The sequence below is a fragment of the Ylistrum balloti genome, unplaced genomic scaffold (assembly GCF_031769215.1).
Source record: "Ylistrum balloti isolate Yb309-2 unplaced genomic scaffold, AGI_CSIRO_Ybal_v1 Utg369998, whole genome shotgun sequence".
Taxonomy (NCBI): Eukaryota; Metazoa; Mollusca; class Bivalvia; order Pectinida; family Pectinidae; genus Ylistrum; species Ylistrum balloti.
In genome coordinates, this window is record NW_026782077.1 from 494,965 (window position 1) to 510,993 (window position 16,029).

Genomic DNA, 16,029 nt, shown 5'->3' on the forward strand with positions numbered 1-16,029 from the left:
ATGAAGAGATGGTAACACCTCACTGTACGGCCAAGGGGTTTCTGAAGGTTTGATGAAGAGATGGTAACACCTCACTGTACGGCCTAGGGTTTCCAATGGTTTGATGAAGAGATGGTAACACCTCACTGTACGGCCAAGGGGTTTGTGAAGGTTTGATGAAGAGATGGTAACACCTCACTGTACGGCCTAGGGTTTCCAATGGTTTGATGAAGAGATGGTAACACCTCACTGTACGGCCAAGGAGTTTGTAGGGAAGGTTTGATGAAGAGATGGTAACACCTCACTGTACGGCCTAGGGTTTCCAATGGTTTGATGAAGAGATGGTAACACCTCACTGTACGGCCTAGGGTTTCCAATGGTTTGATGAAGAGATGGTAACACCTCACTGTACGGCCTAGGGTTTCCAATGGTTTGATGAAGAGATGGTAACACCTCACTGTACAGCCAAGGAGTTTGTGAAGGTTTGATGAAGAGATGGTAACACCTCACTGTACGGCCAAGGAGTTACGGCCTAGGGTTTCCAATGGTTTGATGAAGAGATGGCAACACCTCACTATGTACGGCCTAGGGTTTCCAAGGTTTGATGAAGAGATGGTAACACCTCACTGAGCGGCCAAGGGTTTTCTGAAGGTTTGTTGAAGAGATTTAAACGCCTCGCTGTGCGGCCAAGGATTTTTCTTAAAGTTTGATGAAGAGATGGTAGCACCTTACTGTACGGCCTAGGGTTTCCAATGGTTTGATGAAGAGATGGTAACACCTCACTGTACGTCAAAGATTGTGAAGTGAAATGATGATGAAAGGTTGGTATATGAGGGAGGGGAAAAAAGAGGGAACAATTTAGACAGCAAACAGGGTGCCTTAAATAGAGACATTATAACGTGGTAACGGTGTCTGTCATAATAGTCTATGTTATAGCACTTACTTCAAATACATACAAAAAAAACTGGCGGAAATTTCCACAGTATGTAGTGATTAGAAGCTAAGCTGTAAAGATGTTTCCCGAAAAACAATAGCGGATGGCGGGTCAATAGCTGGAGGGGCGTAACTGCAAGCATACAATATGTATGTCGAATGAAGAATGAATGTAAAATCGGTCGCCATGATGTCTTGGTTGCCGACGTTAATGTACTAGATAGACAAATAACTGTGAAGGAACCTTGCCTCGAAAGACAAGCTGACACATGGCTTCTCAAATCAATCCAATTTGGAAAAAAATCACTACCAGAAAGTAATTTGAAAAAAGTAACTCAATCAGGCGAGCAATTCCGAACAGTAGATAATTTGATGTGAATATCTAAATCAATTTCAAGAAGGTAAACTTACCTTCGTGAAGAACTTAATTAAATATAGAGCTTGTCCGCTGTCTTCATATAGAACTGTGTTGAAACTAAAAACAAACGTAACAGATAGAAGTTGGTTTTGCGATCCAATCTAAAAGACGATTGTATAAGGAAGAGTCCCTAATGAAACAGGTAAACACTCCGCACGTGCTACTGTCAATGGCTTCCCGACGTATGTAAAGGAAAGCAAATTTGATAAGGCAGTTGTGTTGTTTTCTTCTAGTCAAGTGACTGTTTCTACATTTGCATTACATAAAGTGCATTGTACATTTTTTTTGTGAATGTGATCAATTTCGGGACAAAATAGGAAGACAAAGTTGAACGGAGACATCTGAAAAAGGTATGAGCTATTTTACTATTTGTCTTTTACTTGAATGAATATGTTGTATATCAATAAAAATGTATTCCCATGAAGCTGGATTATATAATTATGTATTTGGTATTTAAATCTTTAAAAACGAATTACACAGGGATAAATAAAAAGCCAAATAGTTTCCAGGATCAACGGTAGATGCCATCTTGACCAGCAAAAACATCAATGCAGGATGATGATGAATTGTTAAGATCAAAGGTGGGAAGCATAGAAAACATCAAATTGGATGAACAAAAGAAATATTTACAGGAAAACTCTTGAAATAATACCAGGATAGTAAGACCAGATGTTCCGGGAGATAAACCTCTTCTAGGTCATCAACGACACCCGCCATGTCGACCTAAACCGGTGATAAAGGTATTTGAATTGTGATGTATTTCGTTTGATTTAACACCTCACACGAAAACCTAAACTTTTTTGTATTTTTCAGTTCCATTGCTGCCATTGCTGGTATCGTGATTGGCTCATTAGTTGGCGCCATAACCCTGATAGCGGCCACGTGCTGTATCGTCTGCTACTGCGTGGTGAAGCGAAAAGAGGATTCCAATCTCGTCTGACCAATAAGTGCTCGAAAGGTAAGATATAGGTCATGCAACAAGGGGAGACAACACATCTTATTATTCTGTATTGCCTGCACCAAAATGTTGATATCTGATCCTGTACACTGCTAGACAACGAGACGGGTCAGAAAATGGACTTTTACTGTGGTTTTCATGTAAAATGAATGCAATGATAAACAAGCGCATATGCAACTTGCCTTAAGTACTTTTGTTTACACATTTACACTGGAGTGATTTTTCGATCAATTCTTCTTTTCTGAAAATTATTTGATAAGAATTTCACTTTTAAACAACTAAAATCAATACATTGATGGATTGGTAAATGTCATGTTTCTACAGAAAATCTTAACTTGCTATATTATTCTGTATCACAACACGTGATGCAGTATTACAACACGTGATGCAGTATTACAACACGTGATACAGTATTACAACACGTGATACAGTATTACAACACGTGATACAGTATTACAACAAGTGATGCAGTATCACAACACGTGATACAGTATCGCAACACGTGATACAGTATTGCAACACGTGATACAGTATTACAACACGTGATGCAGTATTACAACATGTGATACAGTATTGCAACACGTGATACAGTATTACAATACAGCATTACAACACATGATACAGTATTACAACAAATGATACAGTATTACAACACGTGATGCAGTATTACGACACATGATACAGTATTACAACACGTGATACAGTATTACAACACGTGATGCAGTATAACAACACGTGATACAGTATTACAACACATGATACAGTATTACAACACGTGATACAGTATTACAACACGTAATGCAGTATTACAATACGTGATACGGTATTACAACACGTGATACGGTATTACAACACGTGATACGGTATTACAACACGTTATACAGTATTACAACAATTCCATCACTGCTATACAATGTATTCCGCCGTTCTGTATCGTATGAAATGATTATACACAAACATACACAATGCTGTTAACCAGTTAATAATAAAGAGTGAGAAAGGAGGAAATTCAAATGAAATTTATTAAATTATTTATTAAATTTCCCTTTGGCAGACTTACTTAGAAGATGAAAATTTCATGTGTTTCATGGAATTCTTTAAAACCTCCTTGAGCGTTCAATTCTTCGCCTTTTTCTTTGTAGTTCACAAAGTGCCATTGAAAGTTCACTCGCCATTGTTACCTTGGCAACAATGGCAAGTACCAGGTCCACAGAATGTTATGAAACTGCTTTAACCCAAAGCCATTGGCATTTACCACACTCCGAAGTAGACAAATACGATCTTATTACAAAGATATCGCAAAACCGGAAGTTGTCGAATGCAAAGCATGTTGTCAGCACGAATACGAGGCATTGGAAACTAGTGAGAGGACGTTATTGGAGACGCCAGTCCATCTTCCACGGATATTTTGACGTGGGGAAAAACATACGTAAGTAACCAGCTATAGTTAGCATGTCAGTTTATCAACAGACTTTTGACAATCCTATGGTATATTCTGGTAGTAAAAACATGTAACTGTTTTCTGAAAATCGGTTAGAAAATGTCACTGGCTGCTATGCGCCATTTTGTGTCCTTAGTAGATATATATAAATACTTATATACTATATATATATGTTACAGCCATACCAACACGAGTTTGCAATATAACTTTAGTTTTTTAAATTATTAATATTATTTTGTTTATGTGCTACGCATCGTAATTTTCCAATTTCGTTTATTTTTATCCAGTGTTTTATTCACATTTTTTCTGGCACCACTGATCAAGATTGACCGGTCATTTAAACGTTTGCTTTCCGAATGTCCAGATAAGGCATTAGAAAAATCAGGATATATAGTATTAGCTGATAAAGCCACATAGAACATGCTTCAGTTTGACTGGCGTTAGTCATCAAGGGATGAATGGCAGCTCATGTTCTATTTCAGGTCTAGAAAAACCATGTTTACTCACAATCTGTCCATTAAATAAAGCTTAGAATTAACACGAAAACAGATTATGTTACTAAAACAGGGTTAACAAAACTAGCTCAAATGCTTCATGATGAAGAGCTATGTGATTTTCCGGGAATCCCAGTGACGAGTGAGGTGATACTTCTTCTCGGCTTACATTTTATTCAAAATAAAATCTCGCTAACACACGTTAGCAGCGTGATTTGATTCCACTTTTCACAACATTGATACGTCATCATGTGTTTGTTTCTTTGATTTGTTCGTCTCTACAACGGTGGGTAAACTCCTGTACCGTAATCAATTCCACGCTTTCTCGTATAAACTGTCATTTCTGTGTTTTCCTAGGAATAATACGGGTGATTAGCTAGTCTTATGTCACCGGTAAAGAATCCATTTGGTAGGAATTACACGCGCTTAAATAGCACCATAGAGTACAATTTCAGACAAATAGCCCTATTAAAATGTGACGGTACATTTTAATGAAATATTAGATGTACTGTAATCACAGATCACAGAATGTATTCAAATTTTAAAACTAGGCGATCTACACGTTTTACTTGTAATGTTAAAGTAATATAATATTAAGAGGTTTGAACTATTTTCTTAACGTCATTAATCACGTGGTTTCCTTGTCACATGGGGATACATAAAATAACAAGAAAATACCAACATGTCAACACAACAACAATTCAAACAAAATCCAATAAACGGGCAAAATATGAAAAAAGCAAGATTTATCCGGAGACTCCTGAGAGACACAAGAAGAATAAGGCCAAGTGTTCCGGAAGAGTAAGCGTCTTCTGCTCCACTGACGACACCCCAATGTAAATCTTGGTCAGTCTAAGTTAATAATGTTATGCTCGCAAATAAAAACAAGGTTAACAACAACGGAATCAACCGGCAAACTAACAAGCATCAAACATGTCCTGCTTCATAGAATATTTCTAAATGATATCAAATATTACGGCTGTAAAACTTCTCCATAATTCTCATCAACCTGCATCTTCTGAAACCCTGTGTTTCGAATTTGTCTGTCAGTTGATTTTTAACTCTGATATGTATACATGTAAGATGAACGTGATCAATAAATTTCTCATTAATATAAAGACACGACGTCTTACCTTTTTAACTAGCTATGCCATAGTTTAATGTTTGTGATGTGGCTTAGCTTTATGGTCTCTATCACGATATTATTAGAAAGTATCATATTACCTCCAGCGAGAAAAACGTTTCGATGCTCGTGAATATGCTTTGCGCTTTCGTTGTTGGTTCTTTTGTTCTCATTTAAGAACATGACAAGTCTTGGCGGGTGTTATTAAGTATTGCAATTTCAAAGATATGAAAACTATGAAATTGATTGAATTATAGGGTTAATACACCTCCCTTACAAGCTACTGACGTTTATTTTGACCAATTAGGATGTTGCACACTCGCATTCTAGGTTTCCACATATTAAGCCATTAGTGTCACTGACAGGTCCTAGATGGGCGAAATGACTTATTTTCATTATTATCATTGTTCGGCTCTATTGCACCTAAATTCACACAAAGAGGTGATGTTTACTTGTGTGTTATCTGCTCAGTGATATGACACAGTGTAGGTTAGACAGATGTGCATAAATTGTACATTGATATTGGGCTACTCTCCTAGCCTGTAAAATATCTCGACCCAATCAAATGTAAGTGTCTCCTATATAGTACTCACGAGCCAGGAGTTACAGCCATCGGGAAAACACATTGGCAATAACAGAAGATACGATCTGTAAGGTCTTACTGGAGAAATAGTCACTTATAGTGTTTGTAAGCTTTGGTTACAATCTGTCTAGAAAATCGTGCCAAAATATTGAGGGGGATTAATAGTGTATCGACCCGCTGGTTTTACTCGCTTACTTATCCACACAGTGTGTCGGCAACTTGGAGACTAAATACTGGCGAGTTATTGTCTCCGAATTCATGTCACGGAAGTATGGTTAGCTTGTCTACTTAGGCTTGTAAACGGAAGTGTGGTAAGCTTGTCTACTTAGGCTTGTAAACGGAAGTGTGGTAAGCTTGTCTACTTAGGCTTGTAAAAGGAAGTGTGGTTAGCTTGGGTACTTAGGCTTGTGAACGGAAGTGTGGTTACCTTGGGTACTTAGGCTTGTGAACGGAAGTGTGGTTAGCTTGTCTATTTAGGCTTGTAACCTGAAGTGTGATTAGCTTGGGTACTTAGGCTTGTGAACGGAAGTGTGGTTAGCTTTCTACTTGGGCTTGAAAACTGAAGTGTGATTAGCCTGTGTACTTAGGCTTGTGAACGGAAGTGTGGTTAGCTTTCTACTTGGGCTTGAAAACTGAAGTGTGATTAGCCTGTGTACTTAGGCTTGTGAACGGAAGTATGGTTAGCTTGTCTACTTTGGCTTGTGAACGGAAGTGTGGTTAGCTTGTCTACTTTGGCTTGTGAACGGAAGTATTGTTAGCTTGTCTACGAAGGCTTGTGAACGGAAGTATGGTTAGCTTGTCTACTTTGCCTTGTGTCCGGAAGTATGGTTAGCCTGTCTACTTTGGCTTGTGAACGGAAGTATGGTTAGCTTGTCTACTTTGGCTTGTGAACGGAAGTATGGTTAGCTTGTCTACTTTGCCTTGTGTCCGGAAGTATGGTTAGCCTGTCTACTTTGGCTTGTGAACGGAAGTATGGTTAGCTTGTCTACTTTGGCTTGTGAACGGAAGTATGGTTAGCTTGTCTACTTTGGCTTATGAACGGAAGTATGGTTAGCTTGTCTATGGTTAGCTTGTCTACTTTGGCTTGTGAACGAAAGTATGGTAAGCTTGTACACTTAGGCTAGTGAACGAAAGTGTGGTTAGCTTGTCTACTTTGGCTTGTGAACGAAAGTATGGTAAGCTTGTACACTTAGGCTAGTGAACGAAAGTGTGGTTAACTTGTCTACTTTGGCTTGTGAACGGAAGTATGGTTAGCTTGTCTACTTTGGCTTGTGAACGGAAGTATGGTTAGCTTGTCTACTTAGGCTTGTGAACGAAAGTGTGGTTAGCTTGTGTACTTGGCCTAGTGACCGGAAGTATGGTTAGCTTGTCTACGAAGGCTTGTGAACGAAAGTATGGTAACCTTGTACACTTAGGCTAGTGAACGAAAGTGTGGTTAGCATGTCTACGAAGGCTTGTGAACGGAAGTATGGTTAGCTTGTCTACGAAGGCTTGTGAACGAAAGTTTGGTTAGCTTGTATACTTAGGCTTGTGAACGAAAGTGTGGTTAGCTTGTGTACTTGGCCTAGTGACCGGAAGTATGGTTAGCTTGTGTACTTGTGAATGGAAGTATGGTTAGCTTGTGTACTTGTGAATGGAAGGTGTCGGCTCTACGAAGTCAGATAGAATACCAGTACAACAGATATCCAACTCAACAGAAACCTGACTATTGTGTTATTGGTCGTTTTAGGATGGTATTGTTCATTCTTACTCAACTATCACAATAATGTTTTCTACATTGTACCACGTGTACATAAGTAGTGTATCATGGCTGGTTTGTTACTCATAAAGCATTCGGTTTGTCTTGAAAAATAAGAGTAGTTCACCAATAAATATTGATCTTGGATCTGCTACCATAAAAGGGCCATGTTATTACTTGCCGTACCTTGTCTATGCTGTCGTGACAAGGACAAAAGTAACTTATATCAGTATCCCACATGCTACGTTTTCATTCATACATATGTACTTGACGTTTTTTGAGAGGTAAGCAATATTGAAAATTAAATACTTGACCAAAATTTGGTATTTGTGCACTTAACATTTTTTTTACCAAATTGGATCCTACTCATTCGCCATCCAAGGTTTATTTGATTCAAGCCTTCGACATCATCGACGAGTCTTATAGGGGCGAAACAACCGTATGATGCAGTTCTATTAATTTTTGTCCCTACTATGTCTTATTTTACATTTGTATTGAAAGGCGCTGGCCACTAGAATTTTTACATACATTTATATGTATATTTGTATCTACACTCACCAGGCCCAAAGGGCCGCCAACCCTGGTGATGCTACACCAAATCGTAACCTACAGTCGACCAAAATCTAGCTCTCGCATCGTGATATGTCTGTTAGTAAAAGCCTTGATGACTTGAAGACTTTATGTGAATATTTAAGACGATTATTAATCGTCTTTTTTCCCTAATTATTGACTTTGGAGATTCCATCATATTAGAGATAGATATATTTATATGAAAGAGCTGCATCGTACTTACATCAGATTGTCCTCTTACAACACTGAAATCATCAACTTTGACAGTGAAATTTAACTTATGATATTAACACAGTTGATCCAATAGTCTAGGACCTGTTTCCATCATTACGACTTTGGTGCAAGAAGTCGTCAACTCGCGGACAAACTCGTTACACAGCGTTTAAAAAATATAGGTTGATGAAAATGATACCGTCGTCACAGTTATCTCATTGAGAAATATTCTCTTACTTTGTGTGAGATGACGCAGGACGTGTTCGATGCTCGTTAGTTTGCCTGTTGGTTCCATTGCATTACGTCCCTGGATTGAACAAGGTTTACATGGCGGTTGACGTCGATGAAGCAGAAGACGCTTACTCTTCCAGAGCATCTTGTCTTATTCTCCTTGTACTTTTAGGAGTCTCCGTGTAGATCTTGCTTTTGTACATATTAGAATTTGAGTTTGGATTATAATTATGGTATTTTCTTGAATTTTATTTTTAAACGTCATGAATTTTTATTAGCGGTTGATTAGCGAGAGAGACGTAACATAAACAAACTTTGGCTTAAATTTGGAATAATTAAGCGAGAGCATATTTGTTTCTATTGATGTGCTGGAAGGTGTTCACAAGCACTTGCTAAATGCTCATGTGCTACTATTTATAGACTTTTGATGCTTGTGACTTTGCTATGGCGAGCAGTTAGAATCAAAAGTTAGTCCCGGATTCTGGCGCCTTCGACTTGAAGTCAGCAACAATGGGGCAACGATGACGATAGAGTCAGCGATAACACAAGAACGCTGGAGTACATCTCTCGACATGCACGACATCACGACGGCACCACGGCAAGAATGTTATGGATGTTTGTAAAAGTGACGCCCCGCAGTTCCCGCGTTCGAATGTTGAGAATTTACCCCCGTAAAAACGTCATCAGTATTGTTCATTAAGTTCTAACTATCACTCATGTTGATCTAGTGATGGTTATGTACAATCCTCCAGCTGACGACATATCAACATTACATCGCTGTCAACTTGTATGTAGGTGCCCATATGTCTGATACACAACCGTCTTGTCGACTGCATATTCATATTCTTTAGCTCTCAATTTGCATGTTGGTGCTATTATGCCCGGCCTATTTATCCCTTGTGTGCTAATCAAGGATCGTTGTCGCGAGCTCTAACTTAAGATAAATGCTCAACTGGTTTCCAGATAGAAGATTGGTTGATTTAATTTGGACGTTGACGTTGTGTTGAGTAAGCCAGGTGAACTAATCAACCTGTTGTTTTCCTCTGTTTGGACTCCACACTAATTATTTGTGATTTTTTTTTTCAGTTTTGTATTTTTTATTTGTCTCATTTTTTAAATATTTGGACAAAAATTAAACATAATACATGTGAACGCCACATGCCTTAATTTATTCACCCATGCATCAACTTCATCATCATCATCATCATCATCATCATCATCATCATCATCATCATCATCATCATCAATCATCATCATCATCATCAACACAATCATCATGTTCTGTTTCTCAATACAAAAATAACATGGAGGCACGGGGGATTTTTTTTCTCAAATTAAAAAAAAAATGAGTTTAGAAATATCTGCAATTTGCATCAAATATGACGAATGCTTACTATCGTATTTTTCTGCATGCCGATTCTCCTCTGGATGGCAAGACAATGGTGAAGACGACCCCCATCCCTATATATATATATATACTGTAGCTGACATTAATCTACAGAAATATTAGATTTTGTACTGTTTCTAAAATTCATTTTTACATTATTAATCTGCTATTTTTGTTTGACTCAGGTGCTGGTGAATCAAGTCTACCAATGTCCCTTGTTTGTGCTGATTGCCGATTCGTTTGGAAGGTTTTGTAGTGAACCGTTTCGATGGATTATTGTGAGGGAGACGTTTATTGTGACATCTTCTCATTTTTCTATGTGAAAATAATCACTGATGATCATCACTGACATTTTACCAAAGTATGTGGTATCAAAGATTTTAGAGGGAGAGAAAAAAAAACTGAAAAAAACTGTGACCAAGATGTGAGACGATGGCGCCAGTGATACTGTTCGTCCATGTGCTGCTGTCGAATATATTTGTGTATATGATTGTCCTGAAAGTGGAATTAAGCTTAAAAATTGCAATATCGTTCAAGCACCGAAAATTTACTGTTCACGAAATCAATAATTCACCAATTCTTTATTTATTTTTGCTAAATACTTATGCAACCATTTTTGAAAATGGCCTTTCGACAAGAGAAAGGTTTAATCAGTTTTAATGATCGTTCAACAAACACGGTGTACATATCAGATGTATCGTGTTATCATTCATACCATTCCTTGTACACTCTTGGCAACCCAAAATGTGTGCTAATATACAATTATAGCCTTCTTCTGAGGTCAAACGATGGTTTTATTAACACGAGAAAAACGTCACCGATGAAAATCTTATGCTTATATATTTGTGTCTCGTGTTGATCTATCCATGAATTGTGTAAAATTCAATATAAAGTTGTATGGAAGACGATGAGTATCACCGGTTAGATATTAAAATTAGAAACAAAAAAATGTCTTTGTCGGGATACACGTATCTTCAAACAATTACATACTGTCTGAAAGTAACTTTCTGTATGTGTCACCTCCTTATGACGTCATCATTGAGTCGTGTACGAATAACGCAAAAAACATCAATTCGGATAAAACTGACATCATCTTAAATTACAAAATATTAAGTTAGGGTCAATTTCAAAATGTAACACTTTAAATAGCGTCGTAGGATGGAGGTCGAGGCAACTAGGGATGCGAGGTAAACAGATTCGTCGGTTAAAGGTCGTGATAACGAGGGATGAACGCTATTATCGAGGTAAACAGATTCGTCGGTTAAAGGTCGTGACAACGAGGGATGAACGCTATTATCGAGGTAAACAGATTCGTCGGATGAAGGTCGTGACAACGAGGGATGAACGCTATTATCGAGGTAAACAGATTCGTCGGATGGAGGTCATGACAACGGGAGATGAACACCATTAACGAGGTAAACAGATTCGTCGGATGGAGGTCATGACAACGGGAGATGAACACCATTAACGAGGTAAACAGATTCGTCGGATGGAGGTCGTGACCACGGGAGATGCGAGGTAAACAGATTCGTCGGATGAAGGTCGTGACAACGAGGGATGAACGCTATTATCGAGGTAAACAGATTCGTCGGATGGAGGTCATGACAACGGGAGATGAACACCATTAACGAGGTAAACAGATTCGTCGGATGGAGGTCATGACAACGGGAGATGAACACCATTAACGAGGTAAACAGATTCGTCAGATGGAGGTCGTGACCACGGGAAATGCGAGGTAAACAGATTCGTCAGATGAAGGTCGTGATAACGAGGGATGAACACTATTATCGAGGTAATCAGTTTCGTCGGATGAAGGTCGTGACAACGAGGGATGAACGCTATTATCGAGGTAAACAGATTCGTCGGATGGAGGTCATGACAACGGGAGATGAACACCATTAACGAGGTAAACAGATTCGTCAGATGGAGGTCGTGACCACGGGAAATGCGAGGTAAACAGATTCGTCGGATGAAGGTCGTGATAACGAGGGATGAACACCATTATCAGGTAAACAGATTCGTTGGATGGAGGTCGTGACAACGGAAGATGCGAGGTAAACAGATTCGTCAGATGGAGGTATGACAACGGGAGATGCGAGGTAAACATATTCGTGGATGGAGGTCGTGACAATACCTGTGTGGTTGCCAGCGATCTCAATGACTAGGTGTTTTACCTGTTTGATGTGTGTTACGTGAGAGTGTCTTCGTTGTTGTGGTGACGAATTCTTTGTACAAAAGTATTCATCCTATACAACGGTCATTCTAACCCGTTTTCGGAATTGGCGTCTTAGGGGTCGATCGGATAGCGACCCAATCAGAATTAGACGCCTGAAAAAATGGTATATTGGCTTAACGCTACAAAATTTTAAAATAAATAGACTTTCATGGTCGAAGAAAGCATGTTAAACTTTTCTTTTTTGGTTGAGTCTAAAAATCACCAAATCTTAAAATAGGCCGAAATGCTAACATTAAAGTCACATATCTGTGTTCCAATACATGATGCACTGTACCAGAAAATGTCTCTATAGTTATGACTAACTTAAATACTTACCTGGGCGCGGTGTATGGCACTCGTCGTCTTCCATACTTTTTCTTGTCATCTGTTTACATAGACTTGTATACGTCATTTTTCTCTGTGCACTTATTTGTATATGTAGACACTGATATTTAGTTTCGATACATTAAACTGTGTATAGCTAAAATATGAAATAAAATGATACTGAATCATTCGACAGTCTTGTTTAATGAAAATTAGTGCATCAAAATTTCAAAATGACGTTTTGCTAATTGTTTTTTTATTCAGTCCGGTAATTTCCTTTTAGTTCAACGTAAATATGCCACGACTATTTTATCTTCACTAATTTAGATATTTATGCTTGATGTGGAGCGATATATACAGAATAAATAAATGAAGTTTAATGAATAGAAAAATAGTCTCAACATTGAAAAAATAAAAAAAAATTCAACATCGTCTATTTCGACATCCAGCTCAGATTCATCTGCGTTAATTGACATTTACTATTTTAATTTATATTAATTTGAAATTTCCATCGGATTTTGGAAAGATATACAATATATTCACTTGGAGGTCTACTCACTCATCCTCGATACTCCAGGTGCTGCGGTCACTTTCGCTCTCAGCAATATACCGTTATCCGATATCAAAAATCGTTTGATGTATATCAAAGGATCAAACTAGTCTTTTCGCCTTTTCTACAAGACGTCACATATGAAATCGACAATTTTGCCATGACATTTCCAGGGATGCAGAGAGCAAAGGTATTGTAACCCCCGGAGTATCGAGGATGGTTCAAGGGGGTGCAGAGAGCAAAGGTGTTGTAACCCCTGGAGTATCGAGGATGGTTCCAGGGGTGCAGAGAGCAAAGGTGTTGTAACTCCTGGAGTATCGAGGATGGTTCCAGGGGTGCAGAGAGCAAAGGTGTTGTAACCCCTGGAGTATCCAGGGTGGTTCCAGGGGTGCAGAGAGCAAAGTTGTTGTAACTCCTGGAGTATCGAGGATGGTTCCAGGGGTGCAGAGAGCAAAGGTGTTGTAACCCCTGGAGTATCGAGGATGGTTCCAGGGGTGCAGAGAGCAAAGGTGTTGTAACCCCTGGAGTATCCAGGATGGTTCCAGGGGTGCAGAGAGCAAAGCTGTTGTAACTCCTGGAGTATCGAGGATGGTTCCAGGGGTGCAGAGAGCAAAGGTGTTGTAACCCCTGGAGTATCGAGGATGGTTCCAGGGGTGCAGAGAGCAAAGCTGTTGTAATTCCTGGAGTATCGACGATGGTTCCAGGGGTGCAGATAGCAAAGGTGTTGTAACTCCTGGAGTATCAAGGATGGTTCCAGGGGTGCAGAGAGTAAAGGTGTTGTAATTCCTGGAGTATCAAGGATGGTTCCAGGGGTGCAGAGAGTAAAGGTGTTGTAATTCCTGGGGTATCCAGGATGGTTCCAGGGGTGCAGAGAGCAAAGCTGTCGTAACCCCTGGAGTTTCCAGGGTGGTTCCAGGGGTGCAGAGAGCAAAGGTGCTGTAACCCCTGGAGTATCGAGTATGGTTCCAGAGGTGAAGAGAGCAAAGCTGTTGTAACCCCTGGAGTATCCAGGGTGGTTCCAGGGGTGCAGAGAGCAAAGGTGCTGTAACCCCTGGAGTATCGAGAATGGTTCCAGAGGTGAAGAGAGCAAAGGTGTTGTAACCCCTGGAGTATCCAGGGTGGTTCCAGGGGTGCAGAGAGCAAAGGTGTTGTAACCCCTGGAGTATCCAGGGTGGTTCCAGGGGTGAAGAGAGCAAAGGTGCTGTAACCCCTGGAGTATCGAGAATGGTTCCAGAGGTGAAGAGAGCAAAGGTGCTGTAACCCCTGGAGTATCGAGTATGGTTCCAGAGGTGAAGAGAGCAAAGGTGTTGTATTTAGCTGCAAAAATTGAAAATCAAGGACACGACAAAAACATCAGGAAACACGAAGATATCAGCATAATTTTTATCTAAACTCAAATTCAATAAAATTAGGGCAAAATATGAACAAAAGAAAGATTGAAACGGATACCCCTAAAAGGATAAGGAGGACTGGGGTTTCTCCTATGAAATTTCTCCTGTCTGAAAGTCTGTGGAGAGTACCAGAGTGAAGCAGAAGACGCTTACTCTTCCGGAACACCTGGTCTTATTCTCATTGTGTTTTTGAAGGAGTCTCTGAGTGAATCTTTCTTTTGTTCATATTCCCCTAGAAACGGACCAGAAAACACTGCTGTAGGTTGTCAAAACTACAAAAGTTGTATCAGCATTGGCAGTGATGATGTAAGCTATCTTATCACCGCAGTGACGTTACAGGCTTTCTGTAATTCCTTATAGTTATCAAATATCATTTCGATAAGAAATGTGTTGCTGTTTAAAGTTTTATAAATACAAGAGACAATTACAGACGTATTTCACACGAATATCTTTTGCATTCTTGTGATACAAATATAATCTTAACGTTTGGGTGTTTTAGCACTACGCATATATATTTCTGGCTTCATCAAATTAAAGACAGTGACATCTATGCTGAAGATTTCATTTAATTGCTAGGCTTTGATCTTTCCTTAATAAAAAAAATGCGTTAGATTAATAGCTGAAATAGATCGGGCGTTAGGAATAACGTTTTTATATATGGAAATGAAACATGATCTAACACTTGTACCAGACTTGTGGTGACAGGGAACTCGGCATGGCTGCCAGAGGCACTGGTGGTTTCACTTCAAAACCAATCAACAATACATAAAGTGCAGTCAAATACAAAACTGCTCAATGTTTTATGCGTATGTCTCCAAACGAGGTTACTGTTGACTACAACTTTTAGAGGTTGAGTAAGCTTAAAAGAATTAAATCAGATAATGAATAAACACACAATGACAAACCATGTTATCACAGAAATAGGTAAAATCAAACGATGTACTTTTAAGAAAGCAAATCTCACGTCATCACAAGTGTCTTCTGGCTGAGTTTCATCAGTTTGTGCGGCAAAATGTATACTAGTATGTTTTAATTATTCATAGCATTCGCAGACACACCAAAGTACCAAGAGAAAAGTATTCACTTTAAACTTCAACATCAACATACTGTATACAGTATAGAAACACTAGTCAACATACTGTATACAGTATAGAAACACTAGTCAACATACTGTATACAGTATAGAAACACTAGTCAACATACTGTATACAATATAGAAACACTAGTCAACATACTGTATACAATATAGAAACACTAGTCAACATACTGTATACAATATAGAAACACTAGTTCACATACTGTATACAGTATAGAAACACTAGTGGAACATCAACATACTGTATACAATATAGAAACACTAGTCAACATACTGTATACAGTATAGAAACACTAGTCAACATACTGTATACAATATAGAAACACTAGTCAACATACTGTATACAATATAGAAACACTAGTCAACATACTGTATACAATATAGA

At 38.8% G+C, this 16,029-nt stretch overlaps 1 protein-coding gene across 1 annotated transcript in view; it reads left to right on the plus strand.

Moving 5' to 3' along the window:
* The first annotated feature begins 474 nt into the window (after nt 1–474).
* The window catches only part of LOC132548034 (uncharacterized oxidoreductase TM_0325-like), a 28,228-nt gene continuing 12,673 nt past the window's right edge, over nt 475–16,029 (plus strand). The window contains exons 1-2 of the mRNA XM_060211853.1: nt 475–594; nt 2,144–2,288. Of these exons, the coding sequence (XP_060067836.1) occupies nt 475–594; nt 2,144–2,288 (265 nt within the window). The remainder of the gene's footprint in view (nt 595–2,143; nt 2,289–16,029) is intronic.